The sequence below is a fragment of the Cryptotermes secundus genome, unplaced genomic scaffold (assembly GCF_002891405.2).
Source record: "Cryptotermes secundus unplaced genomic scaffold, Csec_1.0 scaffold541, whole genome shotgun sequence".
In the NCBI taxonomy this organism is placed as follows: domain Eukaryota; kingdom Metazoa; phylum Arthropoda; class Insecta; order Blattodea; family Kalotermitidae; genus Cryptotermes; species Cryptotermes secundus.
The window spans coordinates 109,623-127,206 of NW_019735467.1; the positions used below are offsets into that span (position 1 = coordinate 109,623).

The 17,584-nt window shown below is 37.6% G+C and overlaps 1 protein-coding gene across 1 annotated transcript in view; it reads right to left on the minus strand.

Moving 5' to 3' along the window:
• Nucleotides 1–17,584, minus strand: part of LOC111869339 (cytosolic 10-formyltetrahydrofolate dehydrogenase) — an 84,393-nt gene that overhangs the window by 29,915 nt on the left and 36,894 nt on the right. The window contains exons 6-8 of the mRNA XM_023860793.2: nt 15,144–15,368; nt 13,544–13,755; nt 12,801–13,077 (exon numbers count right to left, since the gene is read on the minus strand). Of these exons, the coding sequence (XP_023716561.1) occupies nt 12,801–13,077; nt 13,544–13,755; nt 15,144–15,368 (714 nt within the window). The remainder of the gene's footprint in view (nt 1–12,800; nt 13,078–13,543; nt 13,756–15,143; nt 15,369–17,584) is intronic.

The following is a 17,584-nucleotide window of genomic DNA, read 5'->3' on the forward strand; positions in this document are numbered from 1 at the left end:
ACCAAAAGTAAAACCCCTTTCAAGTGTTTCAATTGTAATAAAATAGGTCATGACCAGATCAACTGCCCCAACAAATGTAAAAGAAATTGCTCTATCTGTAAAAGGAATAATCACTCTGAAAGGGATTGTTATTTTAAAGATAGGAATAAAAGAAGCAAGGTCAATTTTCTAGCTGAAGCAGCAGAAACCCACATGACTGATGCAAGTGAAAAAGACAAAATGTATGTAGTGGATAGAGGTAGCACATGTCATATGACAAAAGTGAAGACTTATTTTATACATATTAAGCAGTATACTCAATGTATAAAGGTAGCAAAGAAAAATCGAAGTATGACTGCAAAAGAAATAGGCAATTTGGAATTTAAAGAGTGTAGTTTTGAAAACGTTTCATATGTTCCAGAACTCAGCAAAAACCTGCTGTCAGTGCACTGTATTACAGAAAATGATGGAGAAGTGTTGTTTACAAAAGAGAAAGTCCAGATACTCAAGGACAAAAATGTTATAATCGGAGGAAAAAAGGATGAAAATGGGTTGTTTGTAATTAACTTTAGTGTGAGGAATGAAGCCATGATGACTCAGCAAGATACAAGTGTGGAGTGGCATAGACAGCTAGGTCACATAAGTTATGCGAATCTTAGGAAACTACAAGAGATATGCCAAGGGATACCAGAAAGTGTGAGCAAGTGTAAAAATTTTGATACATGTTCAGTTTGTATGCAGGCCAAACAAGTGAGACTCCCATTTGATACAGAAAGAAGCAGGGCTGGAAAGCCATTAGAGATAATTCATAGTGATGTGTGTGGACCAATTGATCCCACCACTTATGACAATAAGAAATATTTCCTTATGTGTGTGGATGATTATATGCATTTTTGTAAGATATACCTGTTAGAAAATAAGAGTGAAGTGTGTACCTCTTTGAAGGAATATGTAAATGAAGCTGAGTGTCACTTCAATACAAGAGTGAGAAGAATAAGATGCGACAATGTAGGGGAATATAAGAACAACGCCTTGAGAGAATGGTATAAGAACAAGGGGATTGTAATGGAATTTACTACACCATATTCATCATAGCTAAACGGCACTGCCGAAAGGATGAACCGTACCATTGTCAAAAAGGCAAGAGCATTGATTTTTTACTCGGGTTTAAGTTAGAGAATGTGGGGTGAAGCTGTACTCACTTCTGCATATCTGTTAAACAGAAATCCAACAGTGACAGTGAATGGAACGCCAGCGGAAAAGTGGTATGGTAAAAGACCAGATCTGGCTGGATTGAAGATTTTTGGTTCAAAAGTGTACACTAAAATTCTTGGACCATTGAAAAAGTTGGACAGTCATAGCAAGAAAGGAATATTCGTTGAATACAACACAAATGGCTACAAGATATGGGATCCAAATACTGAAAGGACCTATGTCTCCAGAGATGTGACATTCACAAGTAAACCTGTGACAACAAATAAACAAAAGAAAATGGAAAGAGTGACGGATCCAGAAGACAAGCCAAATACTCCAGATCAGGAAGATAGCGAAATGGAGCAAGAACCCTAAGCTGACAACAATGAAGAAGAACCAATAGATACTGAAGAAAATGAAAATGCTGACCACAAGGATGATGGAAGGAAAAACAATGGACAAAACGAACATGGATATGCATTGAGACCAAGAAGAAAATTCGAATGCACCCAAAGTACTGAGACTATCACACGGAGAGTCAAAAGGAGGGTATGCTCGCCTATACATATGATGAGTGCATGGAGAGCGAAGACAGCGAGAAGTGGAAGAAAGCCATTAAAGAGGAAAAGGATTTGCTCTACCGAAGCAAAACTTGGATATATGTAAAGAGAGAGAAAGCAATGGGCAAGAAAATTCTGACCAGTAAATGTGTTTCCAAAATAAAGGATGATGGAGAGGATGTCAACAAAAAGAAGGGGAAGTAGATTTGAAGGATACCTTTAGCCCAGTTGTTGACATGAATTCTCTTAGAGTACTGTTTGCCATAGCAACACATAAGAATATGAACATGCTAACCTTTGATGTGAAGACTGCCTTCCTGTATGGAGACCTTGAGGAGGAAAACTACATGGAGATACCAGAAGGATACAAGAACACTGGCAAGACATGTCTCCTGTAAAAGGCATTATATGGTCTAAGACAAGCACCATCGCAATGGAACAAGAAGTTGACAACCTTTCTAAAGGAAGAAGGTCTAAACCAACTAAAATCTGTCCAATGCATTTTTAAGATGCCAATAGTTTGTTCACAGCCATTCATGTGGATGATGGGATAATCATGGGAGAGGATGAAAGACAAATAGAGAAAATTTTGCTGAAACTGGAAAATCAATTCCAGATAACAAAAACCACAAATCCGAAAGTTTATTTAGGAATACAAATTGAGAGGCAACCAGGTAGGATTCATATCTCTCAAACCAACTATGCAAGCCAAATGTTGGAAAAATACAACATGCAAGAAAGTCAAGAAATGAAAACACCCATGGCCACAACCCCACCAACAAATGACAAAGGAGATAATGACACAAGATTTCCTTACAGAGAAGCTGTAGGAAGCGTGCTATGACATATGACTTCTAAAACCAGACCCAGTATGGCATTCACTGTAAATGTGGAAAGTAGAAACTTGGAAGATCCTGACAAAATAGCTGTTCAGAATGTGAAAAGGACCCTTAGGTATGTGAAAGGTACACGAGATTCAGGAATAAAATATACCTCATCTGACTCTGAAACTGTGAAACTGGAAGCATTTAGTGATGCTGATTATGCAGGGGATGTAAAGGATAGGAAGAGTGTAACGGGATATGTAATTATGATGTCAGGGGGCCCAATATCATGGTGCTCTAGGAAACAGAGTATTGTTGCATTATCAACCACTGAGGCCGAATATATTTCAGCAGCTGAGTGCTGTAAAGAACTGAAATATCTAAAGATGTTGATAGAGGAGTTGAGAGGAAAAAGGGAGGAAGCTGAACTGTGTACCGACAATAAGAGTGCAATCAAGCTAATAGAATCTGTACAAGTAATGGGTAGGAGTAAGCACATGGACGTTAGGTATCACTACATAAGCGAACAATTGAAAGAGAAACTGTTCTCAATCAAATACTGTAACACTGAAACTCAGGTGGCAGACATTTTAACAAAACCGCTATTACCACAGAAATTTACCAAGTTCAGAAACATTATACTTAAGAAGAAATAAGTCTGATTTTGATAAGACTAAGAAAATTTTAATTACATTTACTAATTTTGTAATCTGATGACAAAATTACTGAGTGTTATTCAATTTAACTTTGTAAAACAGGTAATATTGTTGACAACATTTTGAAATTAAGGAGGAAAATGAGAAATGTGTTTGTAACATTTTGAAATTAAGGAGGATGTTGAGAATCTAGTAATGTAAAAATGTTCATGTTGGTATTCATTTGTTTTTGTTTTATATTATAGTAAAAAGTTTCTTCTCATCCAATATGGCTGTTAAGTGATGTGTAAGCACGACACAAAGAAAATCAACAATATCAAGCTGCACTTCATGTGTGTAGTAACTGCTCAATAAGTAATTTCCAAGGCAGTGTACTGACTATAAGTAATCCAAGAAATTTTGTATCGTGTACTTCAAAAATTGTTTTGTTAGGTTATGTTCCAGGTTAATTGGGAGTACCTTTTTAGTTACAAATTGTGTGAGATCGATTTTCGAAAAATTTAATGATAGACTATTGACATTAAACCGTTTATTTAAGTATTCGAATGTGGTCATTATGTCACTTACAAAATCTGTGAGGTTGGAGTTGATAACTATTATAGTTCTATTGTCTACAAAGAGAATTATTTTAGATTTATTCTTAACAAAGTTTTGGAAGTCATTTATATAGAGAAGAAAGAGCAAAGGACCTAGTATGGATTCTTGTGAGACGCTATGTCTTAATTCACCCCATTTCAAAGCTATCTGATGACTAAATTTTATGTTTTTTATTTCCACCTTTTGATATCTATCTACAAGTAAAGTAAAGCTATCCTTGTAACAGGCTGTGAAGGCCCATAGGGTTGTGAAACGTTGAGGGTCCCACATTATCTAAGACAATCGGCTCAAAGATGGCAGTAAGGTTGTAAGCTTTACGCGCCGGCCACCATTTACAGCCCAGGAAGATTCCTGGTACTTTTTTATTTGTTTCATTCTGGTCCGTCACAATAACAATTACAAATTATAAATCACTCCGTCCAATGTGACCTGTAAGTTTTTTACTACATAAAAACTTAACACCCTTACATGTTTCGGTCTCTGTGGACCATCTTCAGAGGGCAAACATCACTACAAATAGGAAACCACTATCACATAATTTGTTTACACGCAAAGTATGTACACTTATATGTTACAACACACAGTACACAGAATAGAACGTTTCACAAACACAGCAGTTTCCCGGGAATGTAAGTTTTAAAAATGTATAAGATNTAATTGACAATCTAAAATCTTTTAATTAGCATCAAGGAATCTTATACATTTTTAAAACTTACATTCCCGGGAAACTGCTGTGTTTGTGAAACGTTCTATTCTGTGTACTGTGTGTTGTAACATATAAGTGTACATACTTTGCGTGTAAACAAATTATGTGATAGTGGTTTCCTATTTGTAGTGATGTTCACCCTCTGAAGATGGTCCACAGAGACCGAAACATGTAAGGGTGTTAAGTTTTTATGTAATAAAAAACTTACAGGTCACATTGGACGGAGTGATTTATAATTTGTGCCTGGTACTCATATCTGTTAGAGGTTGAGTCGACTCCAAGGCCATAGTGCGGCTGGAAGGATTAGGTCAATTGAAAAATCCAATGACCTCAACGTGAATTTGACCCGTGACCTTCCGGCTTGTAGCAAAGTGCCTCAACCAAGTACGCTACCCTGTGCCCCCATCTATCCACAAGGTATAATTTAATTCAATAATTAGCTGTACCAGTTACTTCACACCGATTTTATTTTTGAGCAGTAAAGTGCCTTGATTAACGCAGTCGAATGTTTTAGCTAGATCACAGAAGATCCTGCCTACTAGTAATTTTTCATCAAGCGCACCTATGACATTATTACTTAGTCCATAAGTTGTTTTTTCTGTTGTTGGATTTTTCCTGAATCGAAATTGTTCTTTCGCTAGTATGTTGTTATTAATTATGTGTTCAAACATAGTCTGTTATATATTATGTTTTCAAAGATTTTTGATAAAGAGGTCAATATGCATATTGATCTCTAGTTGGAAATATCCGTTCTATCACCTTTCTTAAATAATGGTTTCACTGTTCAATATTTTAGGCAGATTCTGAAGGGTTCTGACGAAGGTGGATGACATACAGAATTACTGGGTTTCTGGACTTTGTCCATCGTCAAGAATTCTAGGCAATAGAGAACCCTCTAGGTAATAGAGGAATCCGTTTCCATTGAAGTATACCGTCTGTTGTAACTATGGAAACTCCACTGTTAGATTGCTAGCATTTGGACAGCAATGGATGCGTTTGATTTTAGCGTTGCAGCGGGAACGTCGCACGTTGCCCAGGAAATCAACCATGATCTCAACCATTCCGGGTTTTTGGCGACACGCCACATTGCTCCCTCCAAAAGGTCGTTCTTCCCGAACAGGCTAACACTACTGCCCTTTCGTTCATCCGTCCTCTTCTTCAAGGGTGGTTGTCCCGAGTAGCTTCATGGTAAACTTCCAGTCACTTCAGATCTCCTCATCGTTCAGAGTGTTTCTCGTTCTCTCTATCTTTCTCTCTCCCTCTCTGTCACTCTAGCTGGGGAGGCTGGTGCTCCTATATTTCCGGCTCCTGCTCTGGTATCAGTCTCTTTTTCCGTTTTGGAGGGGGTTGACCCCTCCACAAGGTCCAGTCCATGATTCTCCGCATCCTGCTGGAAGCGTTGGGCCCCACCTTCCAATGTCGATCACAGTTTCCCTCTTCTTTCTCACGTAGAGCAGCCGCTTGCCACCTACATCCTTTGTTCCTCCTTTTCCTTCATGGTGCGTCCGGAAATTCTTCCTGAACGCCCCTACTATCTGGGTTGCTTGCTCAACCATGGCCCCGGTGCGGTTTCTCCCAACGAAGTTTTCCTTATGTCGTACCACTTTTGCACGGCCAGTCGTCCCTTTGCCGGCGACGGCCAATTTCTTTTGTGACCCACACTTTCCCATGTCGCCTCCATGTGGCAGACGGCCAACTTCTATTGGCACCCATCCTGTTTCTGTGCCCGTTCCTTAATCTTTCGGCGGTTTCGGTCCCTACACATCTTCTTCGTTTTTCCAACCAGCATTATTTAGGCGTCTTTTTTAGGAACATCTCCTTGTTGTGCCACCTTAGGTGTCCTGTCCAGTGAGGCCAGCTGTTTTTTTTCCGGACATGCCTCCTTCGTTTCTAGGCAGGCTATTGTCTCTTCTCGGGTATCCTTTGCCTCAAGCCGCACAGAGCGAATTTCTTCACACCAGGCTTTCCATTCATCTAGGTCAGCATTCTTATCGACGTCCGCCTTTGTCAGGTTGGCACCCATCCTGGCCAACAGGCGCTGCATTACTTGTTCCAGATCCATGATATGGCGTCTTCACTTTGATCTGTGTGGTGTTGTGCTTGTTCTCTTGGTGCAATATATTTGTTTCAGAACCCAATCCATCCCATTTCTGACACCAGTTGTCGCGTGTTGCCTTTGTAACGCAAAATTTCACGTGGGTCTCAGATTTGGCGAATATGTTTATTGGCAAATTTCTTCTACACTTACATGTACAATTATTAACAATTTCAGTATCAATTACTGTTTCTACTATAGTCTAAGCCAAACTGAAGACTGACTACTCTTCTAAGGTCAAATACAAACTGAACTCATTTTTTGTTGAAGCTGGATTCTTATAAACTGCACTCAGACTCAATAGGAGACACCATGTAGAATGGTTCATTCCGCCCGCTGCTATTGAAACGCCGCTTCAACAATTCGTGTGTAACGGTGGAAACTCCACTGTTAGGAATTGCTAGTGTTCTGATTCCTAGCGTAGGAAATCAACTCTGATTTGTTCAACCATTCCAGCTTTCTGGCTGCAGGCCACATTGCTCCCTTCTTAAGGTTGTTCATCCCGAACAGCCTGACGGTGTTTCCCCCTCATATTCCGAGATCTACATCCGGCGCCCTCCTTCAAGGGTGCTCGTCTCGAGCAGCTCCTTGGTAGGGAGCGAGCCAGTCCAAGTGTACTACCAACATTGTTGACCTAGGATTGTTTTGGATTATAAAATTTTGGAGATATGAAGTTAATTCCTTATATGGATTAGATAATTTGAATCTACGTTGTTTTGGTCTCTCATTTTGTGGATGTCCTCCCAGCATTGTGTTGTGTTGAATCTAGAAGGAGCATTATACATATACTACACATTTTCTCTGGGGGTGGGTCATTTGGTATAAATGGCTATGGAATATAATTATGCTTACTTATGTACGTATTATGGATTTGGGGGCTGTTTCAGATGTTAATTTGTATGCTAAATATCGTCTTAGATATGAGTTGTAATATATTGTCTGTAAAGAGTTAATGAATTGCGCTAACAGATTTGATGTTGAATGGTATTTGTAATATGTACATATTATTACTTGTACAAGTAAGTATCTCAGTATGTAGGTGTGTTCTGCATGTGTCTTGGCTTGTTTCAGCATGAACTGACTGATATTTGAATACCTGTTGGTTGTGTGAGAGTTAGTGGGGTGGGCGGGTTACATGTTGGGGGGTTGTGGTGGGAATGGGTTTTTGTATAGGGAGGGCGTTTTGTGAATGTATATTATATTGGCCCCCTTGTTGGTGTCTCCACCTTATCGTGGTGAGGGGGTTTGAGTATGCCAAGGACCCTGAGAGCTATACCAGCGGTAGCGTAACTACTGGCAGGGCCTCCCTTGCTGGACAGGTCAGAGGGTAGGCATCAGACGAAGAGAGACACCAAAAAATTTGCCTGAAGCAGCGTCATCAGCAGCGACTTGAAGCACAGAGCAAATGATGCTCGAGATGGTTCAAGTTCATATAGCAACAGGCGTGACCAGAGTGGTTTGAACGGCTGTTGTACTGCAATGTGGAAAGCAAACAGAAAAAACTACCATATTATCACTTTTCCTGGATAGTCTCTTTCCAAAAACAGAGATACCAAATGTGGTGTTGGAGAAGGATGGAGACGATCAGTAGGACCGATTATGGGAGAAATGAAGAAGTGTAATTTAGAGTTAGTGAGTAGAGGAATATCCTACACGAAATAAGAGAAAGATAGAGGGGCAGATAGAAGTGACCAGAAGACGAGGAAGAAGATATAAGAAGATGCTGGATGACTTTGGGGATAGAAGAGGATATTCTTATTTGAAGGAGAAAGCTCTAGATCGCATTAAGTGCAGGAACTGTTTTGGAAGAGACCGTGGACCTGTCGTCTGACATATTACTAATGAATGAATTAATTAATTATATTGAGGATTATTTATTAATAAGTCAAATATAGGGTCGTGTAAGTCTGGGAAGGTATCATTCATTTGCAGTTCCCTATTACTCATCTTATATTATGTGGAAACCTTCCAGAGTAGCAAATAAAAATTTGTAATATCTCCAATGTGTGTTCGATTGTGCCATACGTGTGTCCCGTTTCAAGTATATGTTCAGCATATTTTGAGGTTTGTTTGTTCTTACGATTATATCAACCCTTGAACAGGTGTCACATCTGGCCATTATACAACAGCAGACATTCATTACATTTCAGCTGGTAAAACCCACTTAATTGTATATATCAGTTATACGATTCTTTGGTTTCAGATTATGTTTCATAGTGTTCATAGATTTAAAGGCTATTTTAATATATGTATTTTTTTTAATAATTTTGCAATTATTCTACTTTTAGGGTCACAATATGTGAAGGTGGTCCATTTTTCCTTTCTTCTTCTTTTTGGTTGTATTTAATGGGTTTTTCATATGTTGATATTGTGTTGTGTTAGTTTTGTACTGTCAGTAGTGAGTGTTGGCTAGTATTTCATTTATAGTGTTTAATTCCAAAATGTTATTTTAATGGGTAATTGGGTACGTGGTCATTCGGTTTATTAAATACTTTATAGCAGTCTTTTATGTTCACTTGACTGACAAGAATCATTATACTCGTATATGATTAGGTCCCCAAGTTTCCGAAATTTGAATTTTGCGCGCGAATGGTTATGAGTACATCGAAATACTGCTAGGCGTTTCCTCACACATCCTTCTTGAATCAGTGTGGCAAGCGGCGTCGAGTTGAGTGGTTGGGTTTATTGTTGGTGAACGTATTTCCATTGTGTTTCCATGAGTTTGTGGTTTTGCGATGGCTGTCCTGAGAGAGCAGTGTGTCTGTATAAAGTTTTGTTTCAAACTTGGGAAAACCGCTTCAGAAATGCACCAAATGTTGAAGCAAGCTTTTGGTGAAAACAGTTTAGGTCAAACACAAACTTACAAGTGGTATAAGCGTTTAAAAATGGCCGAACATTGACTGATGATGACGATCGTTCGGGACGGCTGTCAACTGGCACCACACCAGAAAATGTTGTGAAAGTTAGGGATCCGATTCTGCAAGATTGTAGACTGACCATCCAAGACCTCTGTAGCACCTTGGGACTAAGTTATGGCACATGTCAACGAATTTTGTCAGAGGAACTGAACATGAGGAGGATTGCAGTGAAGTTTGTGCCACGACTGCTGCAAAATAAACAGAGGCAGCATCACTTGGAAGTCTGCAGGGAACTTCAGCAACAGCTTCAAGAGGATCCAAACTTTCTTTCGAAGGTTGTCCCTGGTGACGAAAGTTGGGTTTATGGCTATGACCCTGAAAGCAAGCAGCAATCGTCGCAATGGAAGGGCCCTTCTTCACCTTGGCCAAAAAAGCTCAACAGGTCAACAGCAACATTAAGTCCATGTTGATCTGTTTTTTTTTTTTATATTGACGAGATTGTTCATAAGGATTTTGTCCCTCCTGGTTAGACAGTCAATAAAGAGTTTTGTCACGATATTCAAAGGCGTTTGAGGGAGAACATGAGGAGAAAACGTCCAGAGAAGTGGCGCACGAACGACTGGGTACTCCACCATGACAACGCACAACTGCATACGGCTTACATTTTGCAGGAATTTAGGCNCATATCGAATGTCAGTTTGTTGTGATTGTGTGTGATGCTTAGATCTAGGTAGTTTAATGTATTGATATAATTAAAATGTCATCTAAATATGTATAGTAATCAATGATTTTGTGTTTATCTAGAATTTTGATAATTTTTGTGTGTTCCAAATGCTATAGAAAAGTTTCTGCTAAAATTGCTGATGTAGGCACTCCCATTGCCAGACCATTCTGTTTGTAAAATTGATCATTAAATTGCATGCAGTTATGTTAAAAGTTGGTATTTATCAAAATTTGTAATTCCTGTTTTTCCATTACTCTTGTTTGATTATCGTTGTTGAAGATTTATTTTATCAAGTTTTTTACTTCAACACTTGGTATATTAGTATATATGTTGATGATATCAAAAGAATCAATCTAAGACACACGCAACGCCCACACAAATAGATCACACCTGCATACTGTATGATAGTAAATAAGCAATAACACAATACAAGTTTCATTCATAATCAAATCTGTTTATATTTATAATCTTTACTTATAATAAGTACCAATTCATTCGCTCTTTACAGGTAATGCATTACAACCCATGTCCAAGACGTTAATTAGGATACAGATTAACATCTGAAATAGGCCCCAGGTCCATAATACTCTAACGAGATTTGCTACTGAAGATGCCATTCAGATTGTTAATTGGTTTATTTAACAACCTACAAGTTGTAGCTACAATTAATTATGACACTGTTACGGGTTTACACAATTTACAAACCCTACACACTAAACAATTCATTCTGTCCTAAGTAGTCTTCACGTATTTATAACATGGGAGCTATACGAGTGTCACTGTATTACAAACTCCCAATAACTTCTCACACTATCGGTATTCTTCACGTTCACGATTCGCTTGCTACAACTGAACTCGGCGACTGTTCCAATTGAACTCCTCCATAGTGCTATGCGTCACGATGCTTAAGTAATCACAGTTACATTTCATAACCATTTGTACCAAATGACCCCCCTAAAAGAAATAAATTAATGTAATACATTATGCATTTTCTAGATTCCACACAACACAACACTGGGCGAAAACATCCACATCATGAGAAGATAAAAACTACATAGATTCAAATGATCTACTACACATCAGAACCTTCAACTCCATATGAAGTACTAACTTCATGCCTCCATAATTGTATAAAACTGTTTTAATAATTTTAATATTTTAATACCTTCAACATTTTTAGTTATTTTACTCATGTAATATATCTAACTCTTAACTTGTATTATAAAGTCCTATATGGAAATATATAACACCCTATAATTACCTCCACTGATATTTTAAATACAAATACTTGTATACTCTTATTTCTAATATTTTTCTATATTTTAATTTTTATCGTAACACAAGGCACAGTTTTCTACAACTTTCATAATAGGACGCATTGCAACTAATTAACTTTATCGTATTAATTATATATATACACTGCCTGATGAAGGTCCCATGAGGACCGAAACATCTAGCGGTAACCAGTAGAATCTATGAGATAATGATTTAATTGTGATACCATCTTCCTTATTGTGTTGATGGATACGTTACCTAACCATATAGTTATGACACACACAACAGAATGCACATTATAAAGATTATCTGTTTTCCTTATCAATTGGTGTTATTTGTTCTGAGACACCGAATCAAAATAAAGTATCTCTAGGAGTTGTGCTTCATGGTCGGGCAAAGCCTTCGACAATGGTGTAAGAATATATGTTTCTAATTTTGAACTATCGATGAAAATATTATCAATTGCTGATATGGCAATATTTTGAATTCTTCTCAGAAAGTTTACAGAACTGGAGAGATTGTAGGATAACAGCCGAGAGTTTAAACACATTTTCCTGTTATTGTCAACAAGACAGTTTATATATAAGTTAACACAAATAACAAATTAATTTATTTTTGGTATGACTTTAGTCATTTTAAAAATAGAGAAAACTTCACAGATGGTGCTCTATATAAGGCTAAAATACATATACGATGCAAATACAGGCTACAGACACTGTACATGGAATTTTAGTCATAATTGTGCACATTAGGACTCTTAAGGTCTAATTATTCTCTGCCTATAGGGAATGGAGCCATTTAAATATTCTCCATTACTGAAAGGTTAAGTTTAAGTTGTAAAGACAAGGTGAACACAGTAAATAATTACCACAACAAGAAGGCATTAGAGGCCTTAGTAGTGAAGTTCCAGTCATTCTTCACTCTGACATAAGATAAAAAATATTCCACTTTGTACTTTAAATGCTGTAGTCAAGTCAAAGTCAAAGTCACATTGCGACTGACAGTCAGTCAGTCAGTCAGTCAGTCAGTCAGTCAGTAAGTCTTCCCCATGTGGGGCTCATGACCAGATATTAATTATTACTGTTTGACAGTTATGGTCTTTTTTCTGTGTTGCGGCCTCTCTGATGAGAGGATGGGTCTGTCTTTTGTATATGCTGCTGGTCCTTGTCAGCGCAGTCGCTCTTGGGTCCAAGTAGTAGCTCTTGATTGATATTTAAAGGAACATTGAAATTTTCATATCTCAATTACAAGACATAGTAGGAAAACTATTGCGGATTTCAAGTATTTTTAATTTACATCAGAAGTACAGGAATCTGAAAAATTAAAATTTACCTGACAAATAACTGATTCATCACTTGGATTAACGCTTTCTAATACTGCTCCAGATTCAGAATCAACGAATTCTCCGTTGATAAACAGTTGATGAGGGAATGAAACGTCCATGTTGTTAACATACAATTTAATGTAGGCGTGTTTAACTTCTTTTTTAGCAATATCACCCCTTGACTTCAGGATCACCATTTCGCCAAATTCTTTGAATGTTGTAGCCATGAACAAATCTTCATTCATAATTGTAATTTTAAGATTATCTTTGATTTCTTCGACTAATCTATAAAACAAAAATATAATTAAATTCTGAAACATCCTGTTCTAGCAATGATAGGCAACTGGATTGCTTCATTATATATTCTAGGAATGCAAGACTTTTGGTTTAATTTTGAGATTTATTAGGTATAAAATTATGCCTGAATGATGATGTTTTCTGATTACTGAATCAATATTAGTAATAGGATAACATAGACAGGGGAGCATTTGAATGGTAATGTTTTATAATAACTAAATAAATTTTATTTGTAGAAAAATACAGACAGGGCCAAGAGTCTGTAACAAAATGAACCATTACTTCAAACCAATTTCACAAGGAACCACTCTTGAACTAGTCCTATGAATATGTTCACGCTTACCAACAGTGCTGCTACTTCTTTCAAATGATATGTCCCACACTTTACCTATAAACAGATTGAGAACAAGTTTTAATTTTATACATTCTTATAAAATTAGTTTCTTATATTTACCGAACAACATCCATGGAACCTGCACCAGTTGCAAAAAAGTCTGTATTTTGTTGTACTCTGATGTTTAGAATTCCTTCCCAAATTAACTTTAGTGCATTAAAAATCTTCTTCTCATTTTCAGTCACCTGTAATGATTCACGATTCCTGTTCATTTTGCCATATTTAGCAGCAGGTATCATGCGACCACCTACCACAATTCTCTGGATATTCACCTGAAATAAAAAGAAGTTTCCTCTGGTAACATTTTAATGACAACATTTTGAAATTGGGCTTAATTATGATTATTGCAGTGATTTTTAACATTTTGCACAGATTAAGTACATGAATGCAGAGAGTTATTATGACATCCCTTGATTCAGTAGTCTGTCTGTGCATCTGTACATTCCTCAAACTGGTTTGATGTAATAAGTCTTTATTGTCCAGAATCTTTGGAGCTATGTCTCCACTCCCCCATGTATCTTCATGATTTGGCATCTAATTAAGCACACATATTTTCAAGTATCTATATGCTGAAATGTTTAATTACACACTTAATTACTTACTAACTTACAGATGGAGCTAAGCCCTTCTTCAGGAGCAGCCAATTCTGCAGCTACTCAAGAATTTCTCCGCATTTTATGGAACCCAAAGGTTCATTACCGCGCTAAGAAGAGCCCTCCACTGGTCCCTGTCCTGAGCCAGATCAATCCAATCCATACCATCCCATTCTATCTCTCTAAGATCCATTTTAATATTGTCCACACGACTAATCCTATAAGCATTCCTCGTCTCCCCCCATTCATATTACATGCTCTGCTCACCTCATCCTCCTTCACCTGATCATTCTAATTGTACTTGGAGAAGAGTACAACTTCTGATGCTCCTCATTATGCAGTTTGCTCAGACCTCCAGTCCCTTCATCTCTCTTCGGTTCAAATATTCTCCTCAACAACCTATTCTCAAACACCCTCAGTCTATGTTCCTCCCTTAATGTCAGAAACCAAGTTTCACACCTGTACAGAACCACAGGCAAAATTATAGTTTTGTATATTATAATTTTTATGTTTTTGGAGAGCAGACGAGAAGACAAAAGTTTATGGACTGAAGGGTAGCAAACATTACCCGTGTTCAGTCTTCTCTTAATTTCCTCCTGAATCAGGGTTTGATTTATTATCATTGTACCCAAATATGTGAACTGTGCCACATTTTCAAAACATCTGTTTTCTATCGTTATGTCATGATTTTGCCATGAATTTTGGTGACAAGGCAGCAACATATACTTAGTTTTCTATGTGTTTACTTCTAGACCAACCTCCTTACTTGCGTCAATTAAAGTTTGTATGTTTTTCTTTATGGTATCTATATAATCACTGGGTAGATTCACATCATCGGCATAGACCAGCAGCTGATGTGTCTCGTTTAATTTCAGTCCCACCTGTTTTTCCTGGACCTTCCTAATGGTATATTCTAAAGCAAAGTTGAAAAGGGGTAGCGATAAAGCATCACCTTGTTTTAGACCATTCTGGATAGGAAATTTATCAGACAAATGTTTACCTAAATGGACTTTACTGTACGTTTCGTTTAAACACATTTGAATTATACACAGCCTTACTATATTTACCAGTGATCCATCCTTGCAAGTTACTAGCAGGCCTTCTGGATGTACAATTCCTTTATGGACAAGTCCTTGTATTTCCACAAAATCTCCGTCTGGTTTAGGTTTGTTCCACAGCTGTGAACCGAAGAACTTCACCTTTTCATTATTCAGTAGAGCCCAAGCTCCTGGTGCACTGTCCAATCCACGAATAAAATTGTGGACAGCTGATGACGGCTGATCCCATTTGATCTGGTTGAAAGAAAACCATCATTCACAGTTTAAATAAAATTATGGCTAATTAGGGGCTCCGCATAAAATTGAACCATAATATTAGCTACTGTCCATGATGTGTATGTATTGACCGTCTTCTAGTGCACACAATCTCACTTGTCACTTCACTATATGTTTCAGCATCACTGTGCCATCCTCAGATGTGTTATTTATGTTAAACTATTGCACTGCTCGCCATCATGTGTCATTTATAAAATAATTTAAAATGTATATTAGTCATGTACTATAATAAAATTTATATATTAAAATTTGTTAAGATTTATCATCTTATACGTCATATTTCAAACTCGCGTATTCTATCATTCTTCCGCTATGGGAGTCGTTTTTCCTATATTTTGTGTATACTGTGTCCTGTGATGTATCCTTTTGTGGCTGCGTGTGTTGTACTGTAGAAATACAATACAGGTTTCAAGAAGCTTTTAAAGATAAGCTTATTTTTCATGAAAATTATGTCAGCTTATTATAGGGTAGGTGATGTTGATGGACCCAACTACCGATAGAATTAGTAATATTTGCAATCAGTGCATGAAGGATTCTACTGACACACTGTGTTTCCACCTGAAGTAGGAACATTATGGTTCCACTTTTTAGACAGAAAATGAGTTGAACTATAAACATATATGGAAAAAGAATGGATAGAAGATTAAGGTAAATAAAATGAACACTTCAGAAGACCAACACTGCAAACAAGGTAACCATAAATGATTAGTTTCTGTCAACATAATTCCTGTATAAACTTAATATATTTATACTGTTTTTAGTTCACACAATGTTTTGGCCATTTATGGCTATCATCAACTAAATCTTTTTACAGTCACACTCAGCCTCGTGAGGAAAATTCAGGAGCTACTTGAATGGAAATGTAGCCGCTCCGGTCTAGAAAACAGAAATGAACGGCCATGGGGATTCATTGCGCTGACAACGCAACACCCTCTATCCGCTAAAATTGGCACTAACTTTGCCGACAAGCAGCGGTAGCTCGGTTGGTATTGTTCGCTTGCTGACTAAAGCCTCGGAATTTGTTTGTTTTATTAATGCCAGCTGCAGTTCATGTGCCTAACACACTGTGGCATATGGAAAACATCATGATGTGCGGTAAAATGTGAGTTCAGTTATCCAAATTTCGCAGCAGGAAACTACACTTTACTTTACAACATTCTATTTACACGTACTTATGGTTGGTCAAGCATGTATGAAACCTCTTCTGTTGATGTAGCAGTCACCAGCCTCAGTGTTGCTGTTAGAAGTGCCATGAAGCAGGCAATTCCTTGTGGGTATCGCTGCAAGTCTAAATTCCCTCACTGCTTCTCCTATACCTTAAGGTATTACATCACCAAGAAGAATTATTTCCACCGTCGTTTTAAAAAGAATCCTTCTGATTACTTTTACGGCAGGTTCGCCTATTATCGAAAGCTAGTTAAAAACACCATCAAGTCCGACAGGCTTAGGTGGTTGAAGTCAGTTGATAACAATTTAAAGTCACAGCCCCAACATTTCTGGAAAATGATGCATTCGCTGAGCACTTTATATCTGTTTACAATAACCACTGCTCTAAGATCATTCACCTCTCTCGCAATCTTCTGAATTTTTATCCCTTGCCCCCATTTCTGATGCGGATGTCTACAAAGCCATCAAGAGACTAAATCATCAAAATTTGTTGGGCTTGATGGTATTCCTGGTTTTATCATCAATGGTTGTGCAGCTATTTTTATTCCTATACTTAGGCATATACACGTATTTAACTTGAGCCTGATGCAGCAGTATTTTCCTGCTGCATGGAAAGGCTCTTCTGTTGTACCAGTATTTAAAAAAGGCAATCATGCAACTGTGAGCAACTACAGGCCTATTTCTATTCTCAGTAATTTCTCTAAATTGTTTGAATTCATTATTCATGATCATGTTTCTCATTTCGCTAAATTTAATTTCAACCAACATGGCTTTACCAGAACTAAATCTACAGTTACCAATTTGGTGACGTTTCTCGACTTCTTGATGCCTGTTGTCTGTGGTCAGCATCAAACTGATGCCGTTTATTTTGATCTTTCTAATGACTTGACCTCGTTCCTCATAATATGCTCTTGCATAAATTAAGCTCCTTTGGATTCTATGATGCTTATGTTAGCTGGTTTCGCAGTTACTTTGCCAACAGACAATCTCGGGTTCGCGTTTCTGGC